Source organism: Apodemus sylvaticus, chromosome 22 (genome assembly GCF_947179515.1).
Source record: "Apodemus sylvaticus chromosome 22, mApoSyl1.1, whole genome shotgun sequence".
Classification (NCBI taxonomy): domain Eukaryota; kingdom Metazoa; phylum Chordata; class Mammalia; order Rodentia; family Muridae; genus Apodemus; species Apodemus sylvaticus.
Genome location: NC_067493.1, coordinates 15,413,935 through 15,441,320, shown reverse-complemented (window position 1 = coordinate 15,441,320; position 27,386 = coordinate 15,413,935). Strand labels below are relative to the sequence as shown.

Sequence of the window (27,386 nt, the reverse complement as noted above, 5' to 3'; positions counted from 1 at the left end):
CCTGAACCCCGGGGTTCTCTATAACAGCAACCAGTGCCCTTAATCACCAAGCCATCTCTCCAGCTTCCAAATAATATCTTAAGAGTTTATTTACAGAAGAATTAAATGAACTAACCTTTGGGAAGAAGAGAAATGACTCACAGTTCGTCTAAAAAAAGCAGTGTTATCTAACCAACTACTTATTACATGGAGGTGAGGCAGATGCGCACACTAGGGGCGGTGGACAGTGTCCCTTCAATGAGTGCTCTGCCCTCGGCTCACCAGCAGAGGGCACTAGTGCTCCCTCGGGTGCAAACACTGAGGCTTGGGGCCCTGAGAAAGAATGTTGCTTCTCTGTGGGGTCATGCTGCTGATTTGAAATTTTGTTTTGTTTTGTTTTGTTTTTTTGTGTCATGGCTATGATCGTCCCCTCTGTCGTGTGTTCAGTACCCATCGTAAAGAAGACATGGGCGTCACAGGCCAGCCTTATTGAATACTACAGTGACTATGCAGAAGCCGCTATCCCTACTGTAGATTTGGGAATTCCCAATACAGACAGGGGTGAGTCCTTAATTCTCCCTCGATTCAAAATCCCCACACCGTAAATGCATAAGTCAGGATAAACTGAAATCTAAGTAGTAGGATTTTTTATTTTAGGTTTTCTTTTCCTTCTCTCTTCTTCTGCTGAGCGTCATTACCTGTAGATAGATACTTGGACTTCAGGTTACAGACAGATGCTCTGCAGTGTGGGAGGCATGGGCTGCGCCCCAGCACTGGGCACGCAGCAGGTACGACACACTGAAGCGGCGGCGGCAGGGTTTTCCCAGCTCCACACAGCTCCTGGGGCTGGAACGGGAAGCACCAAGTTACTTTGTCAGCTTCTCACAACAAGGCTTGAGTCCTTCCAACTCTGTGATCCCGTTCATTCTTTGAATCTCTCTCTTAGGGCCTGGTGCATTCTGCGCTGCTCAGATACACAGTAAGCTGTGTATAATACTGTATAATACACAGTATTATAGGGATAATATGCTGATTAGGATTTGTTGGGAGTCAGTCAGGTTGTTTACTAGTGAAAAGCATTTTCAGTTTGGTTTGCTTTCGAGAAAGAGATCGTGTAGCCTGGGCTGGTCTTAAAACCACTGTGCTGGCCCTGAGTTCATGATCGTCCTACATCTGCCTAAGTGCTGGGCCTATAGACATTGATTTACTTAGAGTTTCTATTGCTATAACAAACACCTTTTTGTGGCCGAAGCAACTCAGGGAGGAAAGGGCTTACTTCAGCTTACGTGAGAATTACAGAATGTTAATTTCTAGAACAATTTCCTGTTATTATTGTGCATGTCAACCTTAGGGATCTTCTGACATTTTAAGACTGAAAACAATTTTTTTTAAATGAACGCTATGTATTTTAGAGCAAATAATACATTGCCAGTTTTCTCCTCTCCTTCCCTAGGTCATTGTGGAAAAACCTTTGCCATTTTGGAAAAATTTTTGAATCGCAGCCACAACAAGATCGCATGGTTAGTCATTGTGGACGATGACACATTGATCAGGTAGGTGAGACTCCCTCTCGTCCAGAACTGACTGATTATAGCTATGTCTGCTTCTGGGGACAACAGAGGGGCAGGGAAGGGTGGTCTGAAGATTCCGAACATCTGGAAGCCCAAAGCAGGTCACTGCCCTTCTGACTGCCTTGTGACTATGCCAATGCATTGCTTAGGGGGAGGGGCTGGCTGCAACCTACACAGTTTTTGTTAAAGATATGAGGCTGAGAATCTCAGGAGACCGAGGCTGTTCTAGGACACATAAATAGAAAACAGACAGACAAGCCGGATGGTGGTGGCGCACGCCTTTAATCCCAGCACTTGGGAGGCAGAGGCGGGTAGATCTCTGAGTCCGAGGCCATCCTGGTCTACAGAGTAAATTCCAGGACAGCCAGGGCTACACAGAAAAACCCTGTCTCAACAAACAAACAAACAAACAACAGACAGACAGACTTCCAAACCACAACGCTGGCATTAAGTATTCAGTACAGTAGATGCTTCTCCGTGCTGGAACAGATCTCACCGAATGGTCAGAAGGAAGGACAGTGTACACTCTGTGGGGCTGGACATGGTATCTGTCCTCACTGGGCAGACTGAGACATCATAACTCAGTGAGGGGCATTGTCCAGAATTGGTAGTATTACCATTAGTTTCTAAATGTACATGTATATGTACGTGTGTGTGTGTGTGTGTGTGTATAAGTATGTGTGTGTATATGTGTATATATATTTCTGTTTTTAAGGATTCATCACAACTCTATTTCATGTTTTCAAAAGGGATGCATGGAAGGTCTATTACATCTAAACTAATCTTACAGACATGAAAACTCTTTTATCAGGGATTTAAAAGTCTTTTGAATAGGATTAACAGCAAATTAGACATTGCAGAAAAAAAGTTTGAGAATTCAAAGATAAGGCAGGAATTACTAGCCAAAGAAAAACACAAGGTCAAGGCAGGAGGTGCTGTAACTGATATTATTACATCAATTCATAAAAATTAGAGTTAGTAGCCCATTTAAATATATTGTATTAGTGTTTTGATTTCAACTTATTATAGTTAAGACTACTATATATATATTTTTAAGATTCCTTTGTTTTTATATATTTTGCCTGTATCTATGTATGTGTACCATATGGGTGCAGTGCCCACGAAGCCCAGAAGGGGCCATCAGATCTGGACCTGGAGTTACAGATGTTGATGAGCTACTGGGATGCTGAGAACTGAACCCTGGTCCTCTGTAAGAGCAGCCGGTGCCCTTAGCTGTTGAGCCACTGCTCTAGACATCACTATGCATTTTCATAGAGAAATCTCAGTGCGGACATCTTGCTTTCATTTCTCTTGGTTAAATATGTAGGGCAGAATGGCTGATTTTTAAAGAAACTCACCATGTCAGTGTTAAATTCCCTGAAGTTGAGGACTTTTCTGCCCTTGGGAAGTATATACTGGAATGGTTGGGGAAGGGTATAATATATGCACTTATATATTATAATATATAATATATGAAAAGGTATTCATATTATGCTTTTATGTTTTCTATATACATGGAGGAGAGCCTGTGAATGAGGCACTATAGTACATTGGAATAATTGGTCAATCTGGGGCAAGGGTAGTGGGGGCTTTCATCCTGTGTTTGTAACTTTTCTATAATTATAAAATACAATACCATAATAGGCCAGGATGCATTATCCTCTGGCCTTGAAAGGTTGGTGTTCTGCCGGTGACATCTGCCAGCACTGCCAAGCTGTACACAGCCAGCTGGGGCGGTCCTTGTTAGAGAGCATGGACGTGCTTTTTTTCCAACATGCCTGAGACTCAGAAGTGCCTGAAATGGGAACAGATTGTTAAGTGAAATGCTTTCCCTGGGCCAAATCCCCTTAGATGGAGTTGAAATCTATCCGACTCACCCACATTCCTACTCTTTAGCAAATGTGAAATGGGTGATAATTATCAGACTCCATTTGCGGTCCCTGAGCCTCTCAACAGCATGTTGGAAATGAGACTCATCCGTGGTATTAGAAGCCCAGAGGAATCTTAAATTACTTTAACCTTAAAATACTGAATGTCGTAGGTGGAATCGACAATTTCACAATATGTAGGAGGAAGAGAAAAAACAGTTTTCTCTCCATGTTTTTAAATTTTAAAATTAAAAAAAAAATATTTTACGCCTATGAGTATTTTGCCTGCATGTAGGTATGTGCACCATATGCATGCAGGACCTGGAGAGGTCAAAAGAGGGCGCTAAATCCCCTGCGTTAGAGATGGTTGTGAGCCTCTGTGGGAACTGAGCCCGCTCTTTTGCATAATCAGCCAGTGCTCCATGTTGAGCCACCTCTAGCCCCCCTCTGTCTTTTGGTTTTTTTTTTTTGTTTGTTTGTTTTTGTTTTGTTTTAAGCTAACGAAGTAGACCTGTTTGACCCTAGAAAATCGTGGGCATGGCCCCTAGGTCAGCAAATGTGATCATTCTGCCCGTGCACATGAATTCCTCAGACTGCTCCTTGAAGACAGATTCCAAACAAGGTGCTTAGAATGCTTTAACTTCCAAGCCAACCGCAGCAGAGCACAGAGGGAGGCATTGTTTTCCGCTAACTCAGGAACTGCCAGCCTTGGCAAAGGCCTCGCCTCCAGACCTTCTAAACCTATTTACAGTCTTACAACTTGCAACAGGCTCTGGAGCACGCATGGGCTCTGAAGGGAAGGAGGGAAAGGGAGGTTGGGAGGGGCTGCAGCTGCTTCAGTTTTCTCCTTATACAGTAAAGCTGCTTCTGCATCTCCAGGATTCACTCTCTTTTGGGGTGGGTCTCGGAAAGCTGGATCCTTCTTGTGTGTTTGCTGGTCTCTTCCGTGTCACCCCCACTTTCCCCAGGCAGAGGACAGTGAGTGTCTGGGACATCTCTTTTGCTACACTGTGTTCTGCTCAGAGCCTGTGACACACCCCAACTGTGAGCCCACTGGTCTCAGAGGCATCTTGAAACCTAGTCCATTAAGATTTCAACCCAGAGTTATGGGTCATTCAGAAATTAGTTTTAAGGATCACTGGTCAGTGTTAAAGGGAAAGTTGAGGTTTGTGGGTGGGTGACCTGGAAATCTCAATGGCCTCTGTAAGGCATCAAAGTCATAGCTTGGTTTTCTTTTGTCTTCTTCCCCTCCCCCTTCTCAGTGCCTAGCCTTTCTCTGCCTCTCTTTCTCCCCTGCACCTCCCCTGCCTCACTGCTGTCTCTCTCCTATTTCCCCTCCCTCTCTGTGTCTCCTCTCCCCCTACCTCCTCTTTTCTCTAGCTAACCTCCTCTTTTCTCTAGCTAGTTTCTCTGGAACTGTGTAGACCCCACTGACCTTACTCTGAGAATTTGTGGGGACACCTTTCTGGCTTGGGTCTCTTCCCACTTGCCAGCCCCACCCTGACAGAAGAACACCCCCCACCCCACCCCATCCCCAGTTCTTTTGTGGCTATCAAGTGTTAAAACAACCCAAGTCTATTTGAGGGTTAGCACTGCTTACTTTGGGAATCCCCTGGTGGAGGAGAGTTACAGAGATCTGAGCACCTTCAGTCACTCACCTGCCACCTGCTGCCCCCAGGGAGGCCCCTGGGCCCGGCAGGGCTGAGTTCAAATTGGATGAAGGACTCCTCTCTCTTCTAATGTCCTGTGTTCATATTTTGAGTTTGTTTTTTAAAAAATTCATTTATTCTACACTTAAATTTCACCTCTAAATACTTTACTCTGAAGCCACATCAGGACTAAATAAGCCTTCTCTTTCCATCTCAGCATCTCCAGGCTCCGACACCTGCTTAGCTGCTATGACTCCAGAGACCCAGTGTTTCTGGGTGAGCGCTATGGCTACGGCCTCGGCACAGGCGGCTACAGCTACGTCACAGGAGGAGGCGGGTGAGTGAACAGAGTGGCCTTTGAATCCGGCCATCTCTTGTGTTCTTTCTATTTATCCCTTCAGGGTTAAGAGTCCAGGAACTCCTGCAGGTGCTCAAGGCCTTTAGGTAAAATGTGACATTGGCGTGTGACCTGGGCCGAAGCTCCTGCAAACCTTAAATCAATTCCCAATCACTTCGGATACATATTACAACCTAAATGCGATGGAATGGCGCCTTTTGAGATGAGGATCTATCTGATGGTATAGCCTCAGCTAGCCTGGAGCTCCTCCTCTCCCTGCCGCTGAGTGACTGGTATCAGAGAGTGTGCCATGCGTAGCTGGAAATAGTTTTTATATCGTAGTCACTTCCGGGATGATGAAAAGAATACAGACAGTGAATATTTTCCATCTGTGGTTGGTTGAGTCCAGAAAGAACTACCTGTACTTTGAACATTAGATTTTTTTTCTTTCTGCACAGGCAGGAATGGTCTGTGGTTCTGAGGTCTGTCTGTCCTAGCACATGGATTCTCTTTAGATGGTGGTTGCTTCTGTTACAGAAAAGCAAACATCACATTTTGGAAAACGTGAACAGAACTCATAGTAAAGATTATTTTATTCTTTGAAGGAATACTACAAAATTCAGGTCAAAGTATGTGGTGGTGCGAATATCCCTGTAATAATGCTTGATTCTAAACAGCCAACTAGTTTTAACTGTCTTTTTAGATGGAAGAAAATGCTTATGGATTTCAATTACAGAAAAGAAGTCATTAAAATTTTAAATTATCTGGTGCTTAATAAATCATGTATGATGAAAGAAGAGTATAGAATCTTAGATTATGCAATTAAGTAATGTTTGTATAGGATTTATAGGTTTTAAAATAATAGTTAAAAATCAATCGTTTTAAATGGAGCACCTGCCTGAACTCTATGGGGAAAGATTTTAATTTGATTTTTTATGGGTGAATCAGTCAAGCAGTTAATCTCCTCTGTTATTGCTGCAGCCTTTACTAGTGGATGCTGAGGAGGGTATTAACTGGATATCATGATGCCACAGACAGTTATGGCCACTGTGCACCAAGAAGTGTTATATAATGTTTATAAGCTTGTGAAGGGTTAGGGCCTTTCATTTCCATTTTATGAAACCTTGGTTTGGAATGACTCCATCTTAGTCTGTCACTATAACAAAATGCTTGAGCCTGGGTAACTTTTAACCCAAAGAGGTTTCTCTAGCTGACAGTTTCAGAAGTCTAAAAACCTGGCCCTGCCTTGTGCTCAGCCTTGGTGGCAGGTTTTCGGTGACATCACAGGAAGATGACGTTGAGGCAGAAGTGCCAGTGTGAGGGAGAATCCATGTTGACACAGAAAACAGGAGAGGTTGAGGGACAGCTTCTTCCTTTCTAGAAAAATCCGGTAGTCAGCAGAAAGGAAACTTCCTGACCAGTACGAACTTGATTTCTCCATGTCCCATGACCAGAGTGTAATACCCACCACGTATCAGGGTTCCTAAGGGTCCCTGGTGACTTTGGCACGTTCCATTTGGTCCTTCCGACCTCATCTGTCTTCTGGCCTCATCCTAAGAGATCCACGTTGAACTTGTTGCAATTTCCCAGAAGCACATTGTTTCTTCTTTTCTCTGAACATGGCCTCTGTTAAGCATCGTTCTTCTTCCCAGCTTCCTGTGTCTCGGGGTCTCCATGTGGACTTGCCTGGTCGCTGTCATTTAACAGGCCTGTTTGTCAGCAGCCCAGCAACCTCCCGCAGTCCGGGTTGGATGCTTTTCTAATGCGCTAGCTTGCACAGTGCATTATACAACTTGTTACCGTCTAATTGCCTATTTACTTTGCTGCTTCCGTCTGAAGTTATGAATTATTTGTAGACAGCACCTGTGTCCTGTTTCTCATCATGGTCCCACTTTGGAGCAAAGGGACTCATTGCTTTTCAAGGTGTAGAGAGCAAGTCAATACAGAAATGTGTGAACTCTGCTGTTTAATTTCCACATAGATGACATGAGTCACGCAAGATGGAGGTTTTAAAAGCTCCTTCACTAAGATGCAGAAGTGATCTTTATGAGTTGATCCGTCCCTTTGGGGGCCTTTGATAAAAGTTCAGACAACGCTGTGTACCTTGTTCAGGGCCACTTAGGAGTTTCCAACGATTTGGCTTAATACTCAAGTTTTTTGTTTGTTTGGTTTTTGTTATTGTTGCTTTTCTTTTCTTTTTTTTTTTTAAAACCCATCGGGTTAGGGCCTGGAGAGGTGGCTCTGTGGTAAAGCACACTGGCTGCTCTTCCAGAGGATCCAGTTCAGTTCCCACTGCTGCTGAAGAGACTCAGATACTCTATTCAAGGCAAACCTAGGGACAGCCTGTGAGATCGTGTTCTGGCCCTGCTTCCTCCCTCTGCCACACAGACCCGCAGGGGCAGTCGCAAACAGTCTTCCCTCAGACTTGGGCCCTGTTGTCATGTGGATCCAGAACTCAGCTGTCAAGGGAAGCCAAGAAGGTCATATGAGAGAAATGGTGCTGTCTGAGATGCTGGTGGGACGCACAGAAAGACCAGAGTGGGCTGAGACTCCACCAGGAAGTACCACACACCGGGCCAAATGGTGTCACGGCACTGTTGAAGACAGGTTATGAACCAGGCTGTGGTGTCGCATGCTCTTAATCCCAGCCTTTTGGGAGGCAGAGGCAGGGGCAGGTGGATCTCTGAGTTCGAGGCCAGCCTGGTCTACAGAGTGAGTTCCAGGACAGCCAGGGCTACACAGAGAAACCCTGTCTTAAACAAAACAAAACAAAACAAAACAAAACAAAACAACAAGACAGAAAAAGAGGGGTAACTGTCTGTCCACCCCTGCATTATTTTTTGTTGTTGTTATTAAATATGATAACATGTTTTAGCCATGACACAAAGTAACTTTGGGAGAAAAAGGTTTATTTCATCTGATACCTTGTAGTCCATCATGAAGGCAAGTTAGGGCAAGAGTTGAAGCAGAGACTGTGGAGGAGAGACATTTACCAGCTTGTTCCCGGTGCCCGCCTTCTTTACGACCCAGGACCACGTGCCCAGGGAACATCACTCCCCACAGTGGGCTGGACCCTCCTATATCAATTTTTTAAAAAAGATTTATTATTATATGTGAGTACACTGTAGCTGTCTTCAGACACCAGAAGAGGGCGTCAGATCTCATTACAGATGGCTGTGAGCCACCATGTGGTTGCTGAGATTTGAACTCAGGACCTTTGGAAGAGCAGTCAGTGCTCTTAACTGCTGAGCCATCTCTTCAGCTCCTCTGATATCAATTATTAATTGGAAAAATGGCCCAGAGACTTGCTTCCGGGCCAAACTAACAGAGGCATTTTCTCAAGTGAGGTTCCCTCTTTCCTGATGAATCTAGTGTCTTTCCCCGATGATTCTAGCATGTATCCGATTGATGAAAACTAACACGGCAATGTTAGAAAAATAACATCACATAGTGTTTGTTTACAGGAGATACATATGAAAGTATCTACTAGGGACATAAGTGTCTGTCCAGTTGTCAGTGGAAATGTTCCCATCAGTACCGTTCTCAGGAGTTCAGCCTCTGAACCAAAGCCTCCACTAGGTTAAACGGGCTCCACGGCACCGCTCTAATCCCCGTTTCTGTCTGCTTCTGCCAGCATGGTCTTCAGCAGGGAAGCTGTCCGGAGACTTCTCGTGAGCAACTGCCGATGCTACAGCAATGACGCTCCCGACGACATGGTCCTGGGCATGTGCTTCAGTGGGGTGGGGATTCCTGTGACACACAGCCCCCTCTTCCATCAGGTAAGGACAACACTTCTGTCCCCCTTGGGGGGGGGCGCGGCATCCTCACTCAGAGAGTCTGTTTCTTTCTTCTCTCGTATTTTGGAAATCTTAAGGAAGACGCTGACAGGTTCCAGAGGGAATATTATCTTTATTTACTTATCTTTGACATGTGTGAGTGTTCTGTCTGCTTGTATGTATGTATATCACATGCATGCCTGGTACCCGCAGAAGTCAGAAAACTGGAGGAATGGATAATCGTGAGCTGCCTGCCTCGTGGGTACTGGGAACTGAACCTAGGTCCTCTGGAAGAACAGCCAGTGCTCTTAACTGCTGAGCCATCCCTCCAGCCCTCCGTCTGAACTTGCTACCTCCCTGCCTCCCTCTTTCTCTTCCTCCCTCCCTCCCTCCCTCCCTCCCTCCCTCCCTCCCTCCCTCCCTCCCTCCCTCCCTCCCTCCCTTTATTTCTTTCCCAATAAATAGCAAATCCTAGCACTTTAGGTCCACATTCCTAGCAATATAGACAATCAAGCACGGCAGAATCTTACTGTAGAAAAACAACTTGAATAAAGCAAAGAGTTCTACGAAGATAGAACTCACGCCTGCGCCCAGGAATGCACGCAGGCTAAGAATAGAGCTTCTCTGAGAGGAAGCTCATGGGAGCCCTCACTCGTGGCCCCTGCTGGGGGGCACATACACACCCAGGCTTGAGATGTCTTTCCCTTTTAAGCCTGTGCCTTACGCTATCTTTACGATGGCTCGGAAAGTGAATTACTTTCTGTTCCTGCTTCTCGGACTCCACGTCTCCATGTTTCACTCATGGAGAAATAATGCAGGCTGCTTGTGTATAAGGGAAGTAACTTATGAAGATTAATCAGATTTTTCTATAGCAGCTCCTTCCTCCTAGGCAGACCAAAAGATAATGCAATGCTGGAGTCAGAGTCCTTTGAAGATAATTCAGAAACAATTTATTTTTAGAGTTATGTGTTGTTCCTCGTGTTTTAAAAACTCTTGCTTTCTCTGATTCATGCAGTAAATCTGAACCCTTCATGATGTTAGCGAGGGTTTATAGCCTGCGCCCCCAGCCTACACTGCTGTGTCTGCTCTCTTTAGCATCTTTAGAGTGTGAATGGATAGAAGAGGACTTGACATTTGTAATGTCTCAACCCAGATCTCCATGTTGTTTGTGCTGAGAGGATCTGAGACAGGGTACCCACACCTCAGATGCCTGATATATGAGAGATGGAGAGAGGGACTCAGAGTGTCCTCAGAGGCCCCACTGGCCAAGCCTCCTGTTTCTGTCAGGGTAGCTCACTGTGACATCATAGGCCCAGATCACCTGTTCGAAAATCACATCTCACTAATGGATAAGGCAATATGCAATGCTCAGTGAATGCTGCATAAAATACAGCTATTAAACTAGACAAAAAATAAATAATGGTTTGGGGACTTTAGACATCAAATAAAAACTAATGATAAACTTAGAAGCATTAATTTCCAGAAATCTCCCTGCTATACATACTTTCTGAATACGAGTAATGGAACATAAGTCCTTCATGTACAAAGTCTCGGCCTTCCTCCCTGCTCCCCGCCCTTTAGCTTGGTTACAGAGAACATCATTTTTACCTGCACACACCTCACTGGAGTGAATAAAAGCTTTGTTCAGAAGAGAGGACTCAGCTTGGGGAAGATGGGATGAAAACATAGATGTCAGCCAGCATTGCTACCCGTGTTGATATGGAGCAGACAAGAACAGGCCACGCCTCCACTGCGACTCCCACAGATCAGCACCTCCACTGTGACCCCCATAGATCAGCACCTCCACTGTGATCCCCACAGATCAGGCCTCCACTGTGACCCCCATAGATCAGCACCTCCACTGTGACCCCATAGATCAGGCCTCCACTGTGACCCCCATAGATCAGGCCTCCACTGCGACCCCATAGATCAGGCCTCCACTGTGACCCCCACAGATCAGGGCTCCACTGTGACCCCCACAGATCAGCACCTCCACTGTGACCCCCACAGATCAGGCCTCCACTGTGACCCCCACAGATCAGGCCTCCACTGTGACCCCCACAGATCAGGCCTCCACTGTGATCCCCACAGATCAGGCCTCCACTGTGACCCCCACAGATCAGGCCTCCACTGTGACTCCCATAGATCAGGCCTCCACTGTGACCCCCCATAGATCAGGCCTCCACTGTGACCCCCATAGATCAGGCCTCCACTGTGACCCCCACAGATCAGCGCCTCCACTGTGACCCCCATAGATCAGGCCTCCACTGTGACCCCCATAGATCAGGCCTCCACTGTGACCCCATAGATCAGCACCTCCACTGTGACCCCCATAGATCAGGCCTCCACTGTGACCCCCACAGATCAGGCCTCCACTGTGACCCCCACAGATCAGGCCTCCACTGTGACCCCCACAGATCAGGCCTCCACTGTGACCCCCACAGATCAGGCCTCCACTGTGACCCCCACAGATCAGGCCTCCACTGTGACCCCCACAGATCAGGCCTCCACTGTGACTCCCACAGATCAGGCCTCCACTGTGACCCCCATAGATCAGGCCTCCACTGTGACCCCCACAGATCAGGCCTCCACTGTGACCCCCATAGATCAGGCCTCCACTGTGACCCCCACAGATCAGGCCTCCACTGTGACCCCCATATATCAGGCCTCCACTGTGACCCCCATAGATCAGGCCTCCACTGCGACTCCCACAGATCAGGCCTCCACTGTGACCCTCACAGATCAGCACCTCCACTGTGACCCCATAGATCAGGCCTCCACTGTGACCCCCATAGATCAGGCCTCCACTGTGACCCCCACAGATCAGCGCCTCCACTGTGACCCCCACAGATCAGGCCTCCACTGTGACCCCCATAGATCAGGCCTCCACTGCGACTCCCACAGATCAGGCCTCCACTGTGATCCCCACAGATCAGCACCTCCACTGTGACCCCCACAGATCAGGCCTCCACTGTGATCCCCATAGATCAGCGCCTCCACTGTGACCCCCACAGATCAGCACCTCCACTGGGACCCCCATAGATCAGCACCTCCACTGTGACTCCCACAGATCAGGCCTCCACTGTGATCCCCATAGATCAGGCCTCCACTGTGACCCCCATAGATCAGGCCTCCACTGTGACCCCCACAGATCAGGCCTCCACTGTGATCCCCACAGATCAGGCCTCCACTGTGACCCCCACAGATCAGGCCTCCACTGTGATCCCCACAGATCAGGCCTCCACTGTGATCCCCATAGATCAGGCCTCCACTGTGACCCCCACAGATCAGGCCTCCACTGTGACCCCCACAGATCAGGCCTCCACTGTGACCCCCACAGATCAGGCCTCCACTGTGATCCCCATAGATCAGGCCTCCACTGTGACCCCCACAGATCAGGCCTCCACTGTGACCCCCACAGATCAGGCCTCCACTGTGACCCCCACAGATCAGGCCTCCACTGTGACTCCCATAGATCAGGCCTCCACTGCGACCCCCATAGATCAGGCCTCCACTGTGACCCCCACAGATCAGGCCTCCACTGTGACCCCCACAGATCAGGCCTCCACTGTGACCCCCACAGATCAGGCCTCCACTGTGACCCCCATAGATCAGGCCTCCACTGTGACCCCCACAGATCAGGCCTCCACTGTGATCCCCACAGATCAGGCCTCCACTGTGATCCCCACAGATCAGGCCTCCACTGTGACCCCCACAGATCAGGCCTCCACTGTGACCCCCACAGATCAGGCCTTCACTGTGACCCCCACAGATCAGGCCTCCACTGTGACTCCCATAGATCAGGCCTCCACTGCGACCCCCATAGATCAGGCCTCCACTGTGACCCCCACAGATCAGGCCTCCACTGTGACCCCCACAGATCAGGCCTCCACTGTGACCCCCACAGATCAGGCCTCCACTGTGACCCCCATAGATCAGGCCTCCACTGTGACCCCCACAGATCAGGCCTCCACTGTGATCCCCACAGATCAGGCCTCCACTGTGATCCCCACAGATCAGGCCTCCACTGTGACCCCCACAGATCAGGCCTCCACTGTGACCCCCACAGATCAGGCCTCCACTGTGACCCCCACAGATCAGGCCTCCACTGTGATCCCCATAGATCAGGCCTCCACTGTGACCCCCATAGATCAGGCCTCCACTGTGACCCCCACAGATCAGGCCTCCACTGTGACCCCCACAGATCAGGCCTCCACTGTGACTCCCATAGATCAGGCCTCCACTGCGACCCCCATAGATCAGGCCTCCACTGTGACCCCCACAGATCAGGCCTCCACTGTGACCCCCACAGATCAGGCCTCCACTGTGACCCCCACAGATCAGGCCTCCACTGTGACCCCCATAGATCAGGCCTCCACTGTGACCCCCACAGATCAGGCCTCCACTGTGACCCCCATAGATCAGGCCTCCACTGTGATCCCCACAGATCAGGCCTCCACTGCGACCCCCATAGATCAGGCCTCCACTGTGATCCCCACAGATCAGGCCTCCACTGTGACCCCCACAGATCAGGCCTCCACTGTGACCCCCATAGATCAGGCCTCCACTGTGACCCCCACAGATCAGGCCTCCACTGTGACCCCCATAGATCAGGCCTCCACTGTGATCCCCACAGATCAGGCCTCCACTGCGACCCCCGTAGATCAGGCCTCCACTGTGATCCCCACAGATGAGGCCTCCACTGCGACCCCCATAGATCAGGCCTCCACTGTGACCCCCACAGATCAGGCCTCCACTGCAACCCCCATAGATCAGGCCTCCACTGTGATCCCCACAGATCAGGCCTCCACTGTGACCCCCATAGATCAGGCCTCCACTGTGATCCCCACAGATCAGGCCTCCACTGCGACCCCCATAGATCAGGCCTCCACTGTGACCCCCACAGATCAGGCCTCCACTGTGACCCCCATAGATCAGGCCTCCACTGTGATCCCCACAGATCAGGCCTCCACTGTGATCCCCACAGATCAGGCCTCCACTGCGACCCCCATAGATCAGGCCTCCACTGTGACCCCCACAGATCAGGCCTCCACTGCGACCCCCATAGATCAGGCCTCCACTGTGATCCCCACAGATCAGGCCTCCACTGTGACCCCCATAGATCAGGCCTCCACTGTGATCCCCACAGATCAGGCCTCCACTGCGACCCCCATAGATCAGGCCTCCACTGTGACCCCCACAGATCAGGCCTCCACTGTGACCCCCATAGATCAGGCCTCCACTGTGACCCCCATAGATCAGGCCTCCACTGTGATCCCCACAGATCAGGCCTCCACTGTGATCCCCATAGATCAGGCCTCCACTGTGACCCCCACAGATCAGGCCTCCACTGTGACCCCCATAGATCAGGCCTCCACTGTGATCCCCACAGATCAGGCCTCCACTGCGACCCCCATAGATCAGGCCTCCACTGTGACCCCCACAGATCAGGCCTCCACTGCGACCCCCATAGATCAGGCCTCCACTGTGATCCCCATAGATCAGGCCTCCACTGCGACCCCCATAGATCAGGCCTCCACTGTGATCCCCATAGATCAGGCCTCCACTGTGATCCCCATAGATCAGGCCTCCACTGCGACCCCCATAGATCAGGCCTCCACTGTGATCCCCATAGATCAGGCCTCCACTGCGACCCCCATAGATCAGGCCTCCACTGTGATCCCCATAGATCAGGCCTCCACTGTGACCCCCACAGATCAGGCCTCCACTGTGATCCCCACAGATCAGGCCTCCACTGCGACCCCCATAGATCAGGCCTCCACTGTGACCCCCACAGATCAGGCCTCCACTGTGACCCCCATAGATCAGGCCTCCACTGCGACCCCCATAGATCAGGCCTCCACTGTGACCCCCACAGATCAGGCCTCCACTGTGACCCCCATAGATCAGGCCTCCACTGCGACCCCCATAGATCAGCGCCTCCCCAGCCATGGCAGAAGCTTGTCCTTTTCTTGCTAGTGGCTCAGAGCTCAGAAAGGAGTCAGAGACAACTGAGCCCAGGCCTAAATGGCACCTAATGTCAAAAAGGCCTGCAGCGTGGGGCTGAGAGGAGGGGGAGATGACCTGCGTGACCTTCACAGAGGATTGCTCTCTGAACCCACATCTAAACCACAGGCAAGAATTAAGGCCACTCAGAAGGCAAAGCATGTTCTGGTAACTGCTTAAAGCAAGCCACGGGCCCCAGGGACGGAAGCAGGGCCTCAGGGACGGAAGCAGGGCCCCAGGGACTGAAGCAGGGCCTCAGGCTTGGCTACAAGCACGCTTACCTGCTGAGCCAATCTTTTTTCTTTTTTTAATTGAAAATAGATGTTTTTATTATACAATATATTCTGAGTACAGTTCCCTTCGTCTAATTCCTCCCAGGTCCTCTCCGCCTTCTCCTTTCCTCACATCGACACTCCGTTCTCTCTCATAAGAAAACGAATGGGGAGTGGGTGGGGCGGCGCAGCTGGAGAGATGGCTCAGCCGCTAAAGGCTAAGCTCCCAACCAGAAATATAAGAAAACAAACGAGATTTGAAAACAAAAATAAGAAGATAAAGTAAAACCAAGCAAACCAAAATACGATGAAGGGGAACCAAATAAAAAGCACAACAACATATAATGATTCAGACATTGGACACACAGAAATCCCATAAACACAAAATACGAAACCATGTGTCTCAGTCAGGGTTTCTATTCCTGCATGAAGCATCATGACCAAGAAGCAAGTTGGGGAGGAAAGGGTTTATTCAGCTTACACTTCCACACTGCTGTTCATCACCAAAGGAAGTCAGGACTGGAACTCAAGCAGGTCAGGAAGCAGGAGCTGATGCAGAGGCCATGGAGGGATGTTTCTTACTGGCTTGCTTCCCCTGGCTTGCTCAGCCTGCTTTCTTATAGAACCCAGGACTACCAGCCCTGAGGTGGTATCACCCACAAGGGCCCTCCCACCTTGATCACTAATTGAGAAAATGCCCCACAGTTGGATCTCATGGAGGCATTTCCTTAAGGGAGGCTCCTTTCTCTGTGATAACTCCAGCTTATGTCAAGTTGACACAAAACCAGCCAGTACACCATGTTAAAAAAAAAAAAAAGAAAAAAAGCCCAGACAAAGGCCTTGAGACCAAAACAAAAGCAAAGCAAAACAACTCCCTACACACACACACACACACACACACACACACACACATCTAAAAGTAGCAATGGGTTCATTTTGTGTTGGCCATCCACCGCAGAGCATGGAGCTGCCTGCCCTCCAGTGTGGTTTGCATACCCCGTGAGACGCCTGTGGAAAAAGCTAATTCTTCCATTTCGAGCAGTTATCAGTTGGTGATCACTTCTGGGTTAGGGATAGGACCTTGTGTCCACTTCAGGACTAGGACCCCAGCCGGCTTAGACCTGTGCAGGCCCTGCGCATGCTCCATAAGTTCAGTCCTACTGGGTATAGAAGGCCTTGTTTCCGTGGTGTCTTCCAACCCCACAGGCTCTTACAATCTTTCTACCCACATTTTGCAGAGTCTTTGAGCCCTGAGGAAGAGATTTCATGGAGACATTACATTTATTTTTTTTCTGTTTTTGGTTTTGTTTTGGTTTTTCGAGACAGGGTTTCTCTGTATGGCCCTGGCTGTCCTGGAACTCACTCTGTAGACCAGGCTGGCCTCGAACTCAGAAATCCTTCTGCCTCTGCCTCCCAAGTGCTAGAATTAAAGGCGTGCGCCGCCACCGCCCTGCGCCAGAGGATCATTCTTAATCACCAGGAAACAGTAACTCTCTCGTTTTTTTTTTGCGCAGGCTCGGCCAGTAGATTACCCCAAGGACTACCTCTCCCATCAGATTCCAGTATCATTTCACAAACATTGGCACATTGACCCAGTAAAGGTGTATCTCACATGGCTGGCACCCAGTGAGGAAGACCAAGCCTCTCGGGAAACACAGAAGGACCCAAGAGAAGAATTATAGAATGGAGTCTGGGGCAGGAGGATATAAGAGATTCACCTTGTCTGGACCAGCTGCTTGTGAAACGGACACTTCCCAGACCTCACGGAAATATGATATTTTCTGGATGTGTAGACTCATAAGGGAAACTCATAAGGAAGCTTATTTGGATTGATGTCGTAATTGTAACAGCAATTCTCGTGCCTATTTCAGCCCACCATGGGCTGTGACACAGTAGCTTTTTGACTGTCTTAGGAAATAAATGGTACCTGAAGTCCTTTTCTGTTTTCTTCATTGTAACAGGGACCCTAATACAAGAATGTGACTGGTTATCATTCCACATAAACATTGAGTTGTTTGAAATGGATATTGCTAAAGGAATGAACCTTTAATCCAGTGGTTCTCAACCCGTGGGTCGCGACCCCCCCAGGAGCGGAAGTGGTCGCGTGTCAGGTATCCTGCATATTAGGTATTTGCATTGCGATTCGTAATGGTAGAAAAATTACAGCTATGAAGTAGCAGGGAAATGTTTTTTATGGTCGTGGGTCCTCACCACAACACAAAGGAACTGTATTAAAGAGTCATCTCCTTAGAGAGGTTGAGAACCAGGACTTTAAATGGTCCTATTGTGATGGAAATTGGTTCCCAAGCACTCAGTAGGAAAGAAGCTGATTGGTAAAACCTAAAACTCAATATGAACGTGGCCCTTTCACCTATTCTGCTGGTTGCACCCCCAAAACAGACTCAAGGCCATCTGGTGAAGCCTCTGCACCCTGCCAGCCTCCCCAGCGCTCTCCCGTGTAGAGTGGGCAGAGTGTCACCGGAAGTTACGGTGCTGCGGTGCTGGGTTGACTCTTCTGTGTCTTCAGTGGGGATGGGAGTCTGGTGATGTGTGCTGCATCTGGAGCTGGCCTGCTCCTCTTGCGTTTCTCTGGGTGTGTTACATAGTAACTTCTTCTGGCTTAGGCGGGACCACCTCCGTCCTGGCCCTCATGAGAGGACAGCATGGGGCTTGGTAGTCGCTCTGGGCTTTTAAAGAATTGAAATTCAGAACGTGTTTGAAAGCAGTCCTCATTTTCCCGTTACACCTTTTCTTATTATGTCGTAATTTAACAATTCAGTATTAATATTAAAAAAAAAAGAGTACTGTGTATTAATGTTTAAAGTAAGATGATGGTTTTGTTATATAAAGGTCTTTGCACGTGGTTTGCTCTCAAGCTCTTAAGGTTGTATGTTATAATCCTTTCTTTTTTTTATTTTTTCATTCTGTACTTCATTAACCTTACTTATAAGGCTCCTAAACCCCTATAGCCTTTAAAGCCACACCATCAAAAATACACGTGTGCTTATTTCTTTTAACAATGTATATTTCTATGTAGCTTTTGACTCATGTCCAAATTGATGCAATAGTATTTATCATCCTTTCCCCAAATTAATAAGCACCAGGACTGCTGTGTGGCCTGCTACTTCTGGTCTCTGGTGGAACACAGTCTGTGAAAACTGACTTTGTGGTTCAGCCAGAAACTGGATGGTCAAGCTCATGAAAAGGACCATAATGGTTCCTGGGTGTCCTTCTGATGGCTCCTGCATCATTGCTGATGCAGCTGTGGGTGTGGCCATGGTTATCACAGTACTTACCTTCTTGATGGTGCAGTGATACCCCCCGCAGACCTGGCTGCTACCCCAGTACAGAACAGGGGATTCCTCAGCCCACCCCACCACCTCTGCTCCTGAAGTGTTACCAGCCAGAGAACAGAGAAAGTTTTATTTAGCTGGACAGAAGCTCCCACATCTAAATATGAATGAAGAACTGTCCAATCTTTCTTGTCTGTTATGACCTGTGCCCTCTTTCCCACCCAGGATCCCTCGCTGGTATTTCTAGCTATGGGGTTAAGTATGTTTCCCTTTTGGAGTTACAGGAGCCTTGACATGAATACAATGTTTTCACTTACTTCTGACCTTGCATTTTATCTGTTTCTTGAGGCTAGATGGGGTGTGGGGAGGAGAGCGCAGGACAGGTGTTGAGAAATTGGGAACACTGGCAGATTAGTAAGGCAATCAATGCAAACTAGACATCTTAGGAAAAAGCAAAGAAATAAAAAAAAAACTACAGTTTATATAAAGGTATTATGTTTGATATATAGCAAATGACAAGCCCTATTTGAACACCAACTGAGAATTGATATCTTAAAACAAAAAACAAAACCTTAATTTTGAGCCTGGATTTTTCAGGGCACATGCTATCCTCTTTGCTGTTCTTTTCCCCTTTAAGTAAGGATTTCTTTGCCAGTGGATATTTTTATCCTAAGGATTTAGTACCAAGGATTTATGGATGGAATTACCTGGTAGGTCATTTTTACTTTTAAGCCATTTCTCATGACCCAGCACATCGCCTGACTGTAGGATTTTTACATCTTACAGCTAAATCAGAAGTCGAGACACAAAAATAACCTTTGTCGAGTGCTTGGGAACATAATGGCTCAGCAACCCGAGTTACAATGTTCTCTGCCTGTGCCCTGATTGATCGACGGCATCTAGTACGTCGCATCCATCACGGTTATTGATGTGTATTGAGAGCCTCTGAGATTCACAACACAGCAGACATGTGTAAGAACATTTGTGGTGCCTCCGTCCATAGATGTGTCAATTCTGTAGAAGAAAATCAATCAATGTATCATTAAGTACACTATAGCAGACTTACAGAGGGGCTTTGTCCCTGCTGTCTTTGAATGACAGGCCTGAAAAGGTGCTATTTATTGTTTATGTCCCCAAGCCCTCTAAGCAAGTCACCTGCAAAATGTGTCCTCCTCCTGTCTATAGAATAAAAATAAAGGCTTTGTTTCTGGTATGCTTTGGCCCTTGTTGTCTCTTTAAAGGAATGGATACTCCAAACAGGGCAGGGAAGGGGAGGGGAGGGGAGGGGAAAAGAGAGGAGGATGATCAGGAATAAGGTACATTAACAAAAAGCTGTCTTCTGATAAAATCAGACTGTACAGGCCCTAGGAGCACAGCCCTGTGCCAGGTCTAAACGGGACTGGGTGAGGTTCAGAGGTTTCTTTGCAGGGAGGGGTTAGAGAGGGCCTATGTGAGAAGATGCTATTGGGGGGTAGATCTGGAAGATTAAGGAAAGCTGAAATCTTGCTAGTGGCTGAGGAGGGTGTTATAGTCCAGAGGGACCAGCCAGGGTGCAGGTCCTCAACATGAAACCCAGTAGGGACTGTTTGTTATTGCTGAGATGTGACGTTCAGATGTAGGCCAGCAAGCAGCTGGATATGGAAGTCTGGGCTTCAGTGAAGCCAGAGGTTTAATCCTGAAAATCATGAGTGTTTTCAAAGCGTACTAATTTTAAGTTCTATGTAGATGTGTGTGTTTGCATGGGGTCTGGGCGCACGAGTGCTGTGCTCATGAAGGCCAAAGGTGTCAGGTCTCCTGGAGCCAGGATTATGGACAGTTATGAGCCTCTTGACGTGGGTGCTGGGAACTGAACTCGGGTCCTACGGAAGAGCAGCCAGTGCTCCATGAGTATTTGAAAGGGTCCTCCCTCTCAGGAGTGGGTAGGGTGAGCTGGGCAGAAAGTGAAAGACAGAGAGAGCCTGTGAAGGGACCAGTCAGTGTGCATGTGTGTGATTGTATGTGTGTGTCTGTGTGTGAATGTGTATGTGTGTGAGTGTATGTGTGCGTGTGTGAGTGTGTGTGTATGTGTGTGTGTGAATATGTATGAGTATCTGTGTGTGTGTGTGTGAGTGCATGTATGTGTGTGTGTATGTGCGTGTGTGTGAATATGTATGAGTATCTGTGTGTGTCTGTGTGTGTGTGAGAATGTGTGTGTGTCTGTGTGTATATGTGTATGTGAGAATGTGTGTGTGTGAGTGTATGTGTATGAGTGTCTGTGTGTGAGAATGTGTATGTGTGTGTGTGTGTGAATATGTATGAGTATCTGTGTGTGTGTGTGAGAATGTGTATGTGTGTGTGAGAATGTGTGTGTGTCTGTGTGTATATGTGTATGTGAGAATGTGTGTGTGAGTGTGTGTGTATGTGTGAGTGTCTGTGTGTGAGAATCTGTATGTGTGTGTGTGTGTGAGTGTCTGTGTGTATATGTGTGTGTGAGAATGTGTATGTGTGTGTATATGTGTGTGTGTGTGTGTGAGTGTCTATGTGTGTCTGTGTGTGTGAGAATGTGTATGTGTGTGTGTGAGAATGTGTGTGTGTCTGTGTGTGTATATGTGTGTGAGAATGTGTATGTGTGAGTGTGAGAATGTGTGTGTCTGTGTGTGTATATGTGTGTGAGAATGTGTATGTGTGAGTGTGTGTGAGTGTGTGTTTGTGTCTGTGTGTATATGTGTGTGTGTGAGAATGTGTATTGTGTGTATGTGTGTGTGAGTGTCTATGTGTGTGTCTGTGTGTGTATGTGTGTGTGTGTGAGAATGTGTATTGTGTGTATGTGTGTGTGAGTGTCTATGTGTGTCTGTGTGTGTGAGAATGTGTATGTGTGTGTGTGAGAATGTGTGTGTGTCTCTGTGTGTGTGAGAATGTGTATGTGTGTGTGAGTGTGTGTTTGTGTCTGTGTGTGTATGTGTGTGTGTGTAGCGTGAGCTGCATGTCAGGCCATGTGTGGTAAGGGAAGCCAGGAGAGGTATAACAAGATATTCCATTCTATTCCAGCTGCCAAGAGGTCCATTAGGAGAGGACAGAGGGGGGACTGTGTGATTCAGTGGCTTGGAAATCATGTGACTGGACACACCCATCCCCACACAGTGAGACAGGTTGAGGAGCAAGTGCAAGTTAAAGACAACTGTGGTAAACATCTCTCTCTCTCTCTCTCACTCACTCACACACACACACACACACAATTCTCTCACATACAGGGGTTTTTCTCTCATACATAGAATTTTTTTTTCTCTGTCTTTCTTTCTCACACGTACAGGGTTCCTTCTTTCACACACAGAATTTTCTCCTCTGTCTCTGTTTCTCTGTCTCTGTCTCATACATACACAAGAATTCTCTCTCACACACATACATGTACACACACAATTCTCTCTCACAGGGTTTCCTGTCATACACAGAACTCTCTGTCTGATTCTGTCTCTGTCTCTCGGTCTGTCTCTGTCTCTGTCTCTCTCACACACATGAGCACACGGAATCACAGAATTCTCTCTCATAGGGTTCCCTCTCGCACACAGAACTCTCTGTCTGACTCTGTCTCTCATACACACACACACACGGAGAGTTTTGAGCTTGTTCACAGTTAAGGAAAGGAAGGCGGCTTGAGACAGAAGATGGACCATGAGGCGTGTGGAGTTTGACTTTCATGATGGAAAGTTCTGGAGACTGTGGCTGTGATGACAGTGTTCCAGTAGAGAGTAATGTTGTGTGCCCCGGCCATGTTAGTCATAGTCTCTGTGTTAGCTGGTCTCTGAGTGCTTAGGAGAATCTTCTGTAAGTGAAGAATGGAGGACTTACTGCTGCGAACGCATGGATAGGTACACTTGTTCACGTCTATCGTGTCTGAGACACTTCTCTGCTGAGTTTAACTTTGTAATATGTGATTTTCGTGGCAAGCAGCTTCATGGGTTACAATAAAGGAACTCCTTATATCATGCATGTCTTAACTGAGATTCACAGATGTGCAGTGAGCAGTCTAGGGGGCCACATCTGGCAAGAGGCAGAAGTAGGTTTTAATGAATTTTTATTTTATGTGCCTGAGTGTTTTGCCTGTAGGTGTGTCTGTGTGCTACCTGTGTTCCTGGTGCCTGAGGAGGCCGGAAGAGAGCATTGGATCCCATGGAACTGGAGTCACAGGTGTTTGCAAGCTGCTATGTGGTCGCTGGGAATCGAACCTGGGTCCTCTGCAAGAACAGCCAGTGCTCTTGACCACTGAACCACCTCTCCAGTCCCAGAGCTAGATTTTTGAGCAGACATTTTGGCTCCAGAGTATGTATGTTTAATTCCTCCTGTAGACCACCGAGAACATGTCGTCTCTCCAGACTGAATGCATATCTCGTTATACATGCTAGCCTATGGAAAGATAAGGAAGAGACCATATGATAACCATATAATAGCCCCATAAACAAGCGATTATTAAGCAAACTATGATTATTGGATGAGTTGTAGGACTAATGCATGCTGGGAGTGGTGAGTATAGACGTCCCTCTTCTGAGGGTCACTCTGCTGTGTGCCTGACTGAGCTCACATGGTGCACCGGGAAGCACACAGCCAGCTGTTCACAGCGGCATTGGCTAGTCTCAAGCCGGAAGCTGTATCTAGCCTATGTGCCTATTGCTTAAGGAATGGGCAGACTAAGTGTGGTATATCTATGACATCTACATGTGCAGTCGCTCACATCAGAAGGCGCCTACAGCTCGTGGGAGGAAGCAGCAGGGGCCAGAGGGGAGCGGAGAGACCACATCTTCAGAACAGTAGAAGAAGAGCGTAGACTGGAGGAAGGGCACTGCTGTAAATGCACAGGCTTCCGTGCATTTACAGCAGTGGCATGTGCTCTCCAGCAAGGCTCCACCGCCTCACCAAACAGTGCTACCAACCTGGGACATGCCGGGGGTGGGAGGTGGAGGGTGGGAGGTGGAGGTGAGAGTAGGGGGCAGCAGGCATTTCCCATTTGAACCACCCCAGTATACATACAGATGCTTGCTTTAGAAATATTTTTTTGTGTGTGTGCTTTTTTTGGATTTGTTTTTTTTTCGAGACGGGGTTTCTCTGTGTAGCCCTGGCTGTCCTGGAACTCACTCTGTAGACCAGGCTGGCCTCGAACTCAGAAATTCGCCTGCCTCTGCCTCTGCCTCCCAGAGTGCTGGGATTACAGGCGTGCGCCACCACCGCCCGGCTTAGAAATACTTTTAATACTGAATAAAGGGACTTCGCCCAGGGAAGCAAGTAGGCTAACCGCAGATCCCCACTTCTCCTTCCTTTCCTCCAAATCCCACCCCCAGTGAGTCTCATCCCCAGCTCCACTCGGCAGCTTCCCCTCTTCTCCCTGCGTCCCCCACTCCCCCAGCTCCCCTGCCTCTAACGCTAGTGGATCACACAGATCTTCTTCCATTACAGCCATCCTCCCCACCACTCACGTCCCAGTCCCCATCCCTGGCAGGTGTTCCCTGGGAAACCGGTAGCTAAGCCTGCCAGATAAGAAGGTAGGGCAGCTAAGCAGGTAGATGAGCTTCCGATCTTCACTCTCCCTCCCCTCCTCCAAGTCCAACCCCTAGTCTCCTCCTCCCCCATCTCTGTAGCCTACTACCTATTGTGCCTTTTATTCTCTACCCCCATTCCCAGGTGACTTGGCAGAACCTGGTAGAGCACCCTGGGAGCTATTGACTCCCTAATTGGTTCTTGATTGTGTCAATAAAGGAAGCAGAAGCTAATCACTGAGCGAAGGGCGAAAGGTGGGACTTCCGGTCCCAGGAGGCAAAGAAGGGGATGAGAGAGGAAGCTGCAGACTTGTAGCCTCCTCCGTGGGTGGAAGCCAAGGAGGATAGGGCAGGATATTCTTCGCCCAGTCATTCAGTTATCTGGATAGTTTTAAAGTATTAAGGCTGTCTGGGGTTTTCCATCGACAGCAACTAAGGTGGACAGAGAAAGGTTAAAGCCCGAGCGGTGATTGGCAGCTGGGCAGAGCTAGCCTCTAGAGGTGAGGGAGCATAGCCAGAGCTCTCAAGAAAGAGCTAGTGCGTTTTAAAAATTACACGCAGCAGCACCCTGCTTTCTTCCCACCGGAGAGTTCTTTCTCTCCATCCCTATTCCTAAGTATGGGCTCTCAATACCTAGAGACACCTTTTACCGGGAAACCCCACTGGCCACACTGACTAGGATTCTAGAGGGATTCCTTACTAGGCAACACGCAGCCACCACACTCTCATCAGAACCAGAGAGGATAACAGGAACAAAACACAAGACAAGACCATATTTCGACATCCGCGGTTATATTTTTTCCCCCAAACCAGCATGCCTAGATGCCAATGTAAAAATACAATCAACAAAAGTAAGGACAGCATGTCTCCACGAGAGCCCAGCAACCCTGCCATACCACAGTAGGCCCCGAGAATTGCCACACAGCTGAAGCACAGGCTTAAAATAGCCTTTATGATAGAGGTCCTTGACGAGGAAATGAATGAAACCCTTAAAGAAAACACAAGCAAACAATAGAAGGAAATGAAAACAACAGTTCAAAGCCTGAACGTGGAAACAAAATAAAAAAGGAAAACCCAAACTGAGGGAAATCTGGAAAATAAAAATTTAGGAACTTGTACTGGCTGGTTTTGTGTGTCAACTTGACACAGGCTGGAATTATCACAGAGAAAGGAGCTTCAGTGGGGGAAGTGCCTCCATGAGATCCAGCTGTGGGGCATTTTCTCAATTAGTGATCAAGGTGGGGAGAGCCCCTTGTGGGTAGTGCCATCCCTGGGCTGGTGGTCTTGGGTTCTATAAGAAACAAACTGAGCAAGCCAGGGGAAGCAAGCCAGTAAGGAACATCCCTCCATGGCCTCTGCATCAGCTCCTGCTTCCTGACCTGCTTGAGTTCTAGTCATGCATGACTTCCTTTAGTGATGAACTGCAATGTGGAATGTAAGCTGGATAAACCTCCCCAATTTGCTTCTTGGACATGATGTTTGTGCAGAAATAGAAACCCTGCCTAAGAGAGAACTCAACCAGGAATCTCAGAGGCAAGTATCTCCAACAGAATACAAGAGATAGAAGAGAGAATCTCACACAAAGAAGACACAATAGAAGAAATAGGTATCTTGGTAAAAGAAAATGTTAAATCTAAAAAAAGAACTCCTGGCATAAAATACCCAAGAAATCTGGGATGCTATGAAAAGACAAAATCTAAGAATAATAGGAATAGAGGAATGAGAAGAGAGAATCTTTTAAAAGCAACATCTGTCAATAAAAAAGCCAATGGCCAATGAACTGAGGTAGGAAATAGCAGGATACTGCCAGTGATCAAGGTGGGGAGAGCCCAAGACCACCAGCCCAGGGATGGCACCTGATCACTGGCAGGACACTGGCAACAAGGGAGAGGATTCAGGAAATGGTGAGAGAATATGTGAACCACAGGGAGAAATGCTGAGGAAGATGTGAAGGAAGAGGCAGGTTGGGACTAAGGGAGAGGTAACCAACCATGTGGGGGACATAGAAGAGTTTCAATGGCTTAAATAAGTTATGAGCTACTCAGAGAAGGAGCCAAAGCTTGTGGCCTAGGCCTTTCTTAATAAACAATTAGTCTCAGAGTCATCATTTTGGGGAGCAGAAGCTGGGAAGGAAAAAAAACAGATTTATTTATTTTTTTACAACACAGGTCAAAGGCACAGAAATATTTTCAACACAGTCATAGAAGAAAAAAAAATTCCAACCTAAAGAAGGAGATGCCTATCAAAAGTATAAGAAGCATATAGAACACCATTAGATTGGACCAGAAAAGAAAGTAAGTCCCCCCAGCACATAATAATCATAACTCTAAATGTACTGAACAAGATAAAAAGACCAAGTAACATATAAAGGCAGACCTATCAGATTTACACTTGACTTCTCAATGGAGACTCTAAAAGCCAGAAGGACCTGGACAGATGTTCTACAGATTCTAAGAGACCATAGTTGCCAGAAAGATTACTATACCCAGCACAACTTTCAATTGCAATAGATGAAAAAAGTAAGACAGTCCATGATAAAACCAAATTTAAGCAATATCTATGTATAAATCCAGCCCAATGAAAGTGCTAGAAGGAAGACTCCAACCTAAAGAAAACATAAGAGATAAATAATCACAGACCAGAAAATTAAAAATAGAGAAACACACACACACACACACACACACACACACACATCACCACCACTACCACCACAACAACAGGCATCAACAAACACTGTTCATTGTTATCTCTCAACATCAATTCCCCAATATTGACACAGATTACAGAATAGGTGGAAAACAGGATCTGTTCTCCATGCATCCAGTTAAGAAACATACCTTAGTATCAAGGATTGACACTAATTTAGAGTAAAAGGATGGACAACGATATCTCAAGCAAATTGACCAAAGAAACAGGTTGGTAGCCATTTTAATATCTCGAAAATGACTTCAAGCTTATCAGAAGAGATATGCTCATCAAAGGAAAATATCCGCCAAGAGGAAACTGTGATTTTTAACATCTGTGCACCAAACACAAGGGCACTCAGATTCATAAAAGACACACCAGAAGAGGGCATCAGATCTCATTAAGGATGGTTGTGAGCCACCATATGGTTGCTGGGATATGAACTC

At 47.6% G+C, this 27,386-nt stretch overlaps 1 protein-coding gene across 1 annotated transcript in view; it reads left to right on the top strand.

The window, feature by feature from the left end:
* B3glct (beta 3-glucosyltransferase) overlaps positions 1-19,964 on the top strand; it is an 88,763-nt gene extending 68,799 nt beyond the window's left edge. Inside the window, exons 11-15 of the mRNA XM_052168200.1 lie at positions 427-540; positions 1,433-1,532; positions 5,285-5,404; positions 9,039-9,183; positions 16,973-19,964. Coding sequence (XP_052024160.1) covers positions 427-540; positions 1,433-1,532; positions 5,285-5,404; positions 9,039-9,183; positions 16,973-17,140 — 647 coding nt within the window. The 3' untranslated portion in view covers positions 17,141-19,964. The remainder of the gene's footprint in view (positions 1-426; positions 541-1,432; positions 1,533-5,284; positions 5,405-9,038; positions 9,184-16,972) is intronic.
* Positions 19,965-27,386: the final 7,422 nt, after the last annotated feature.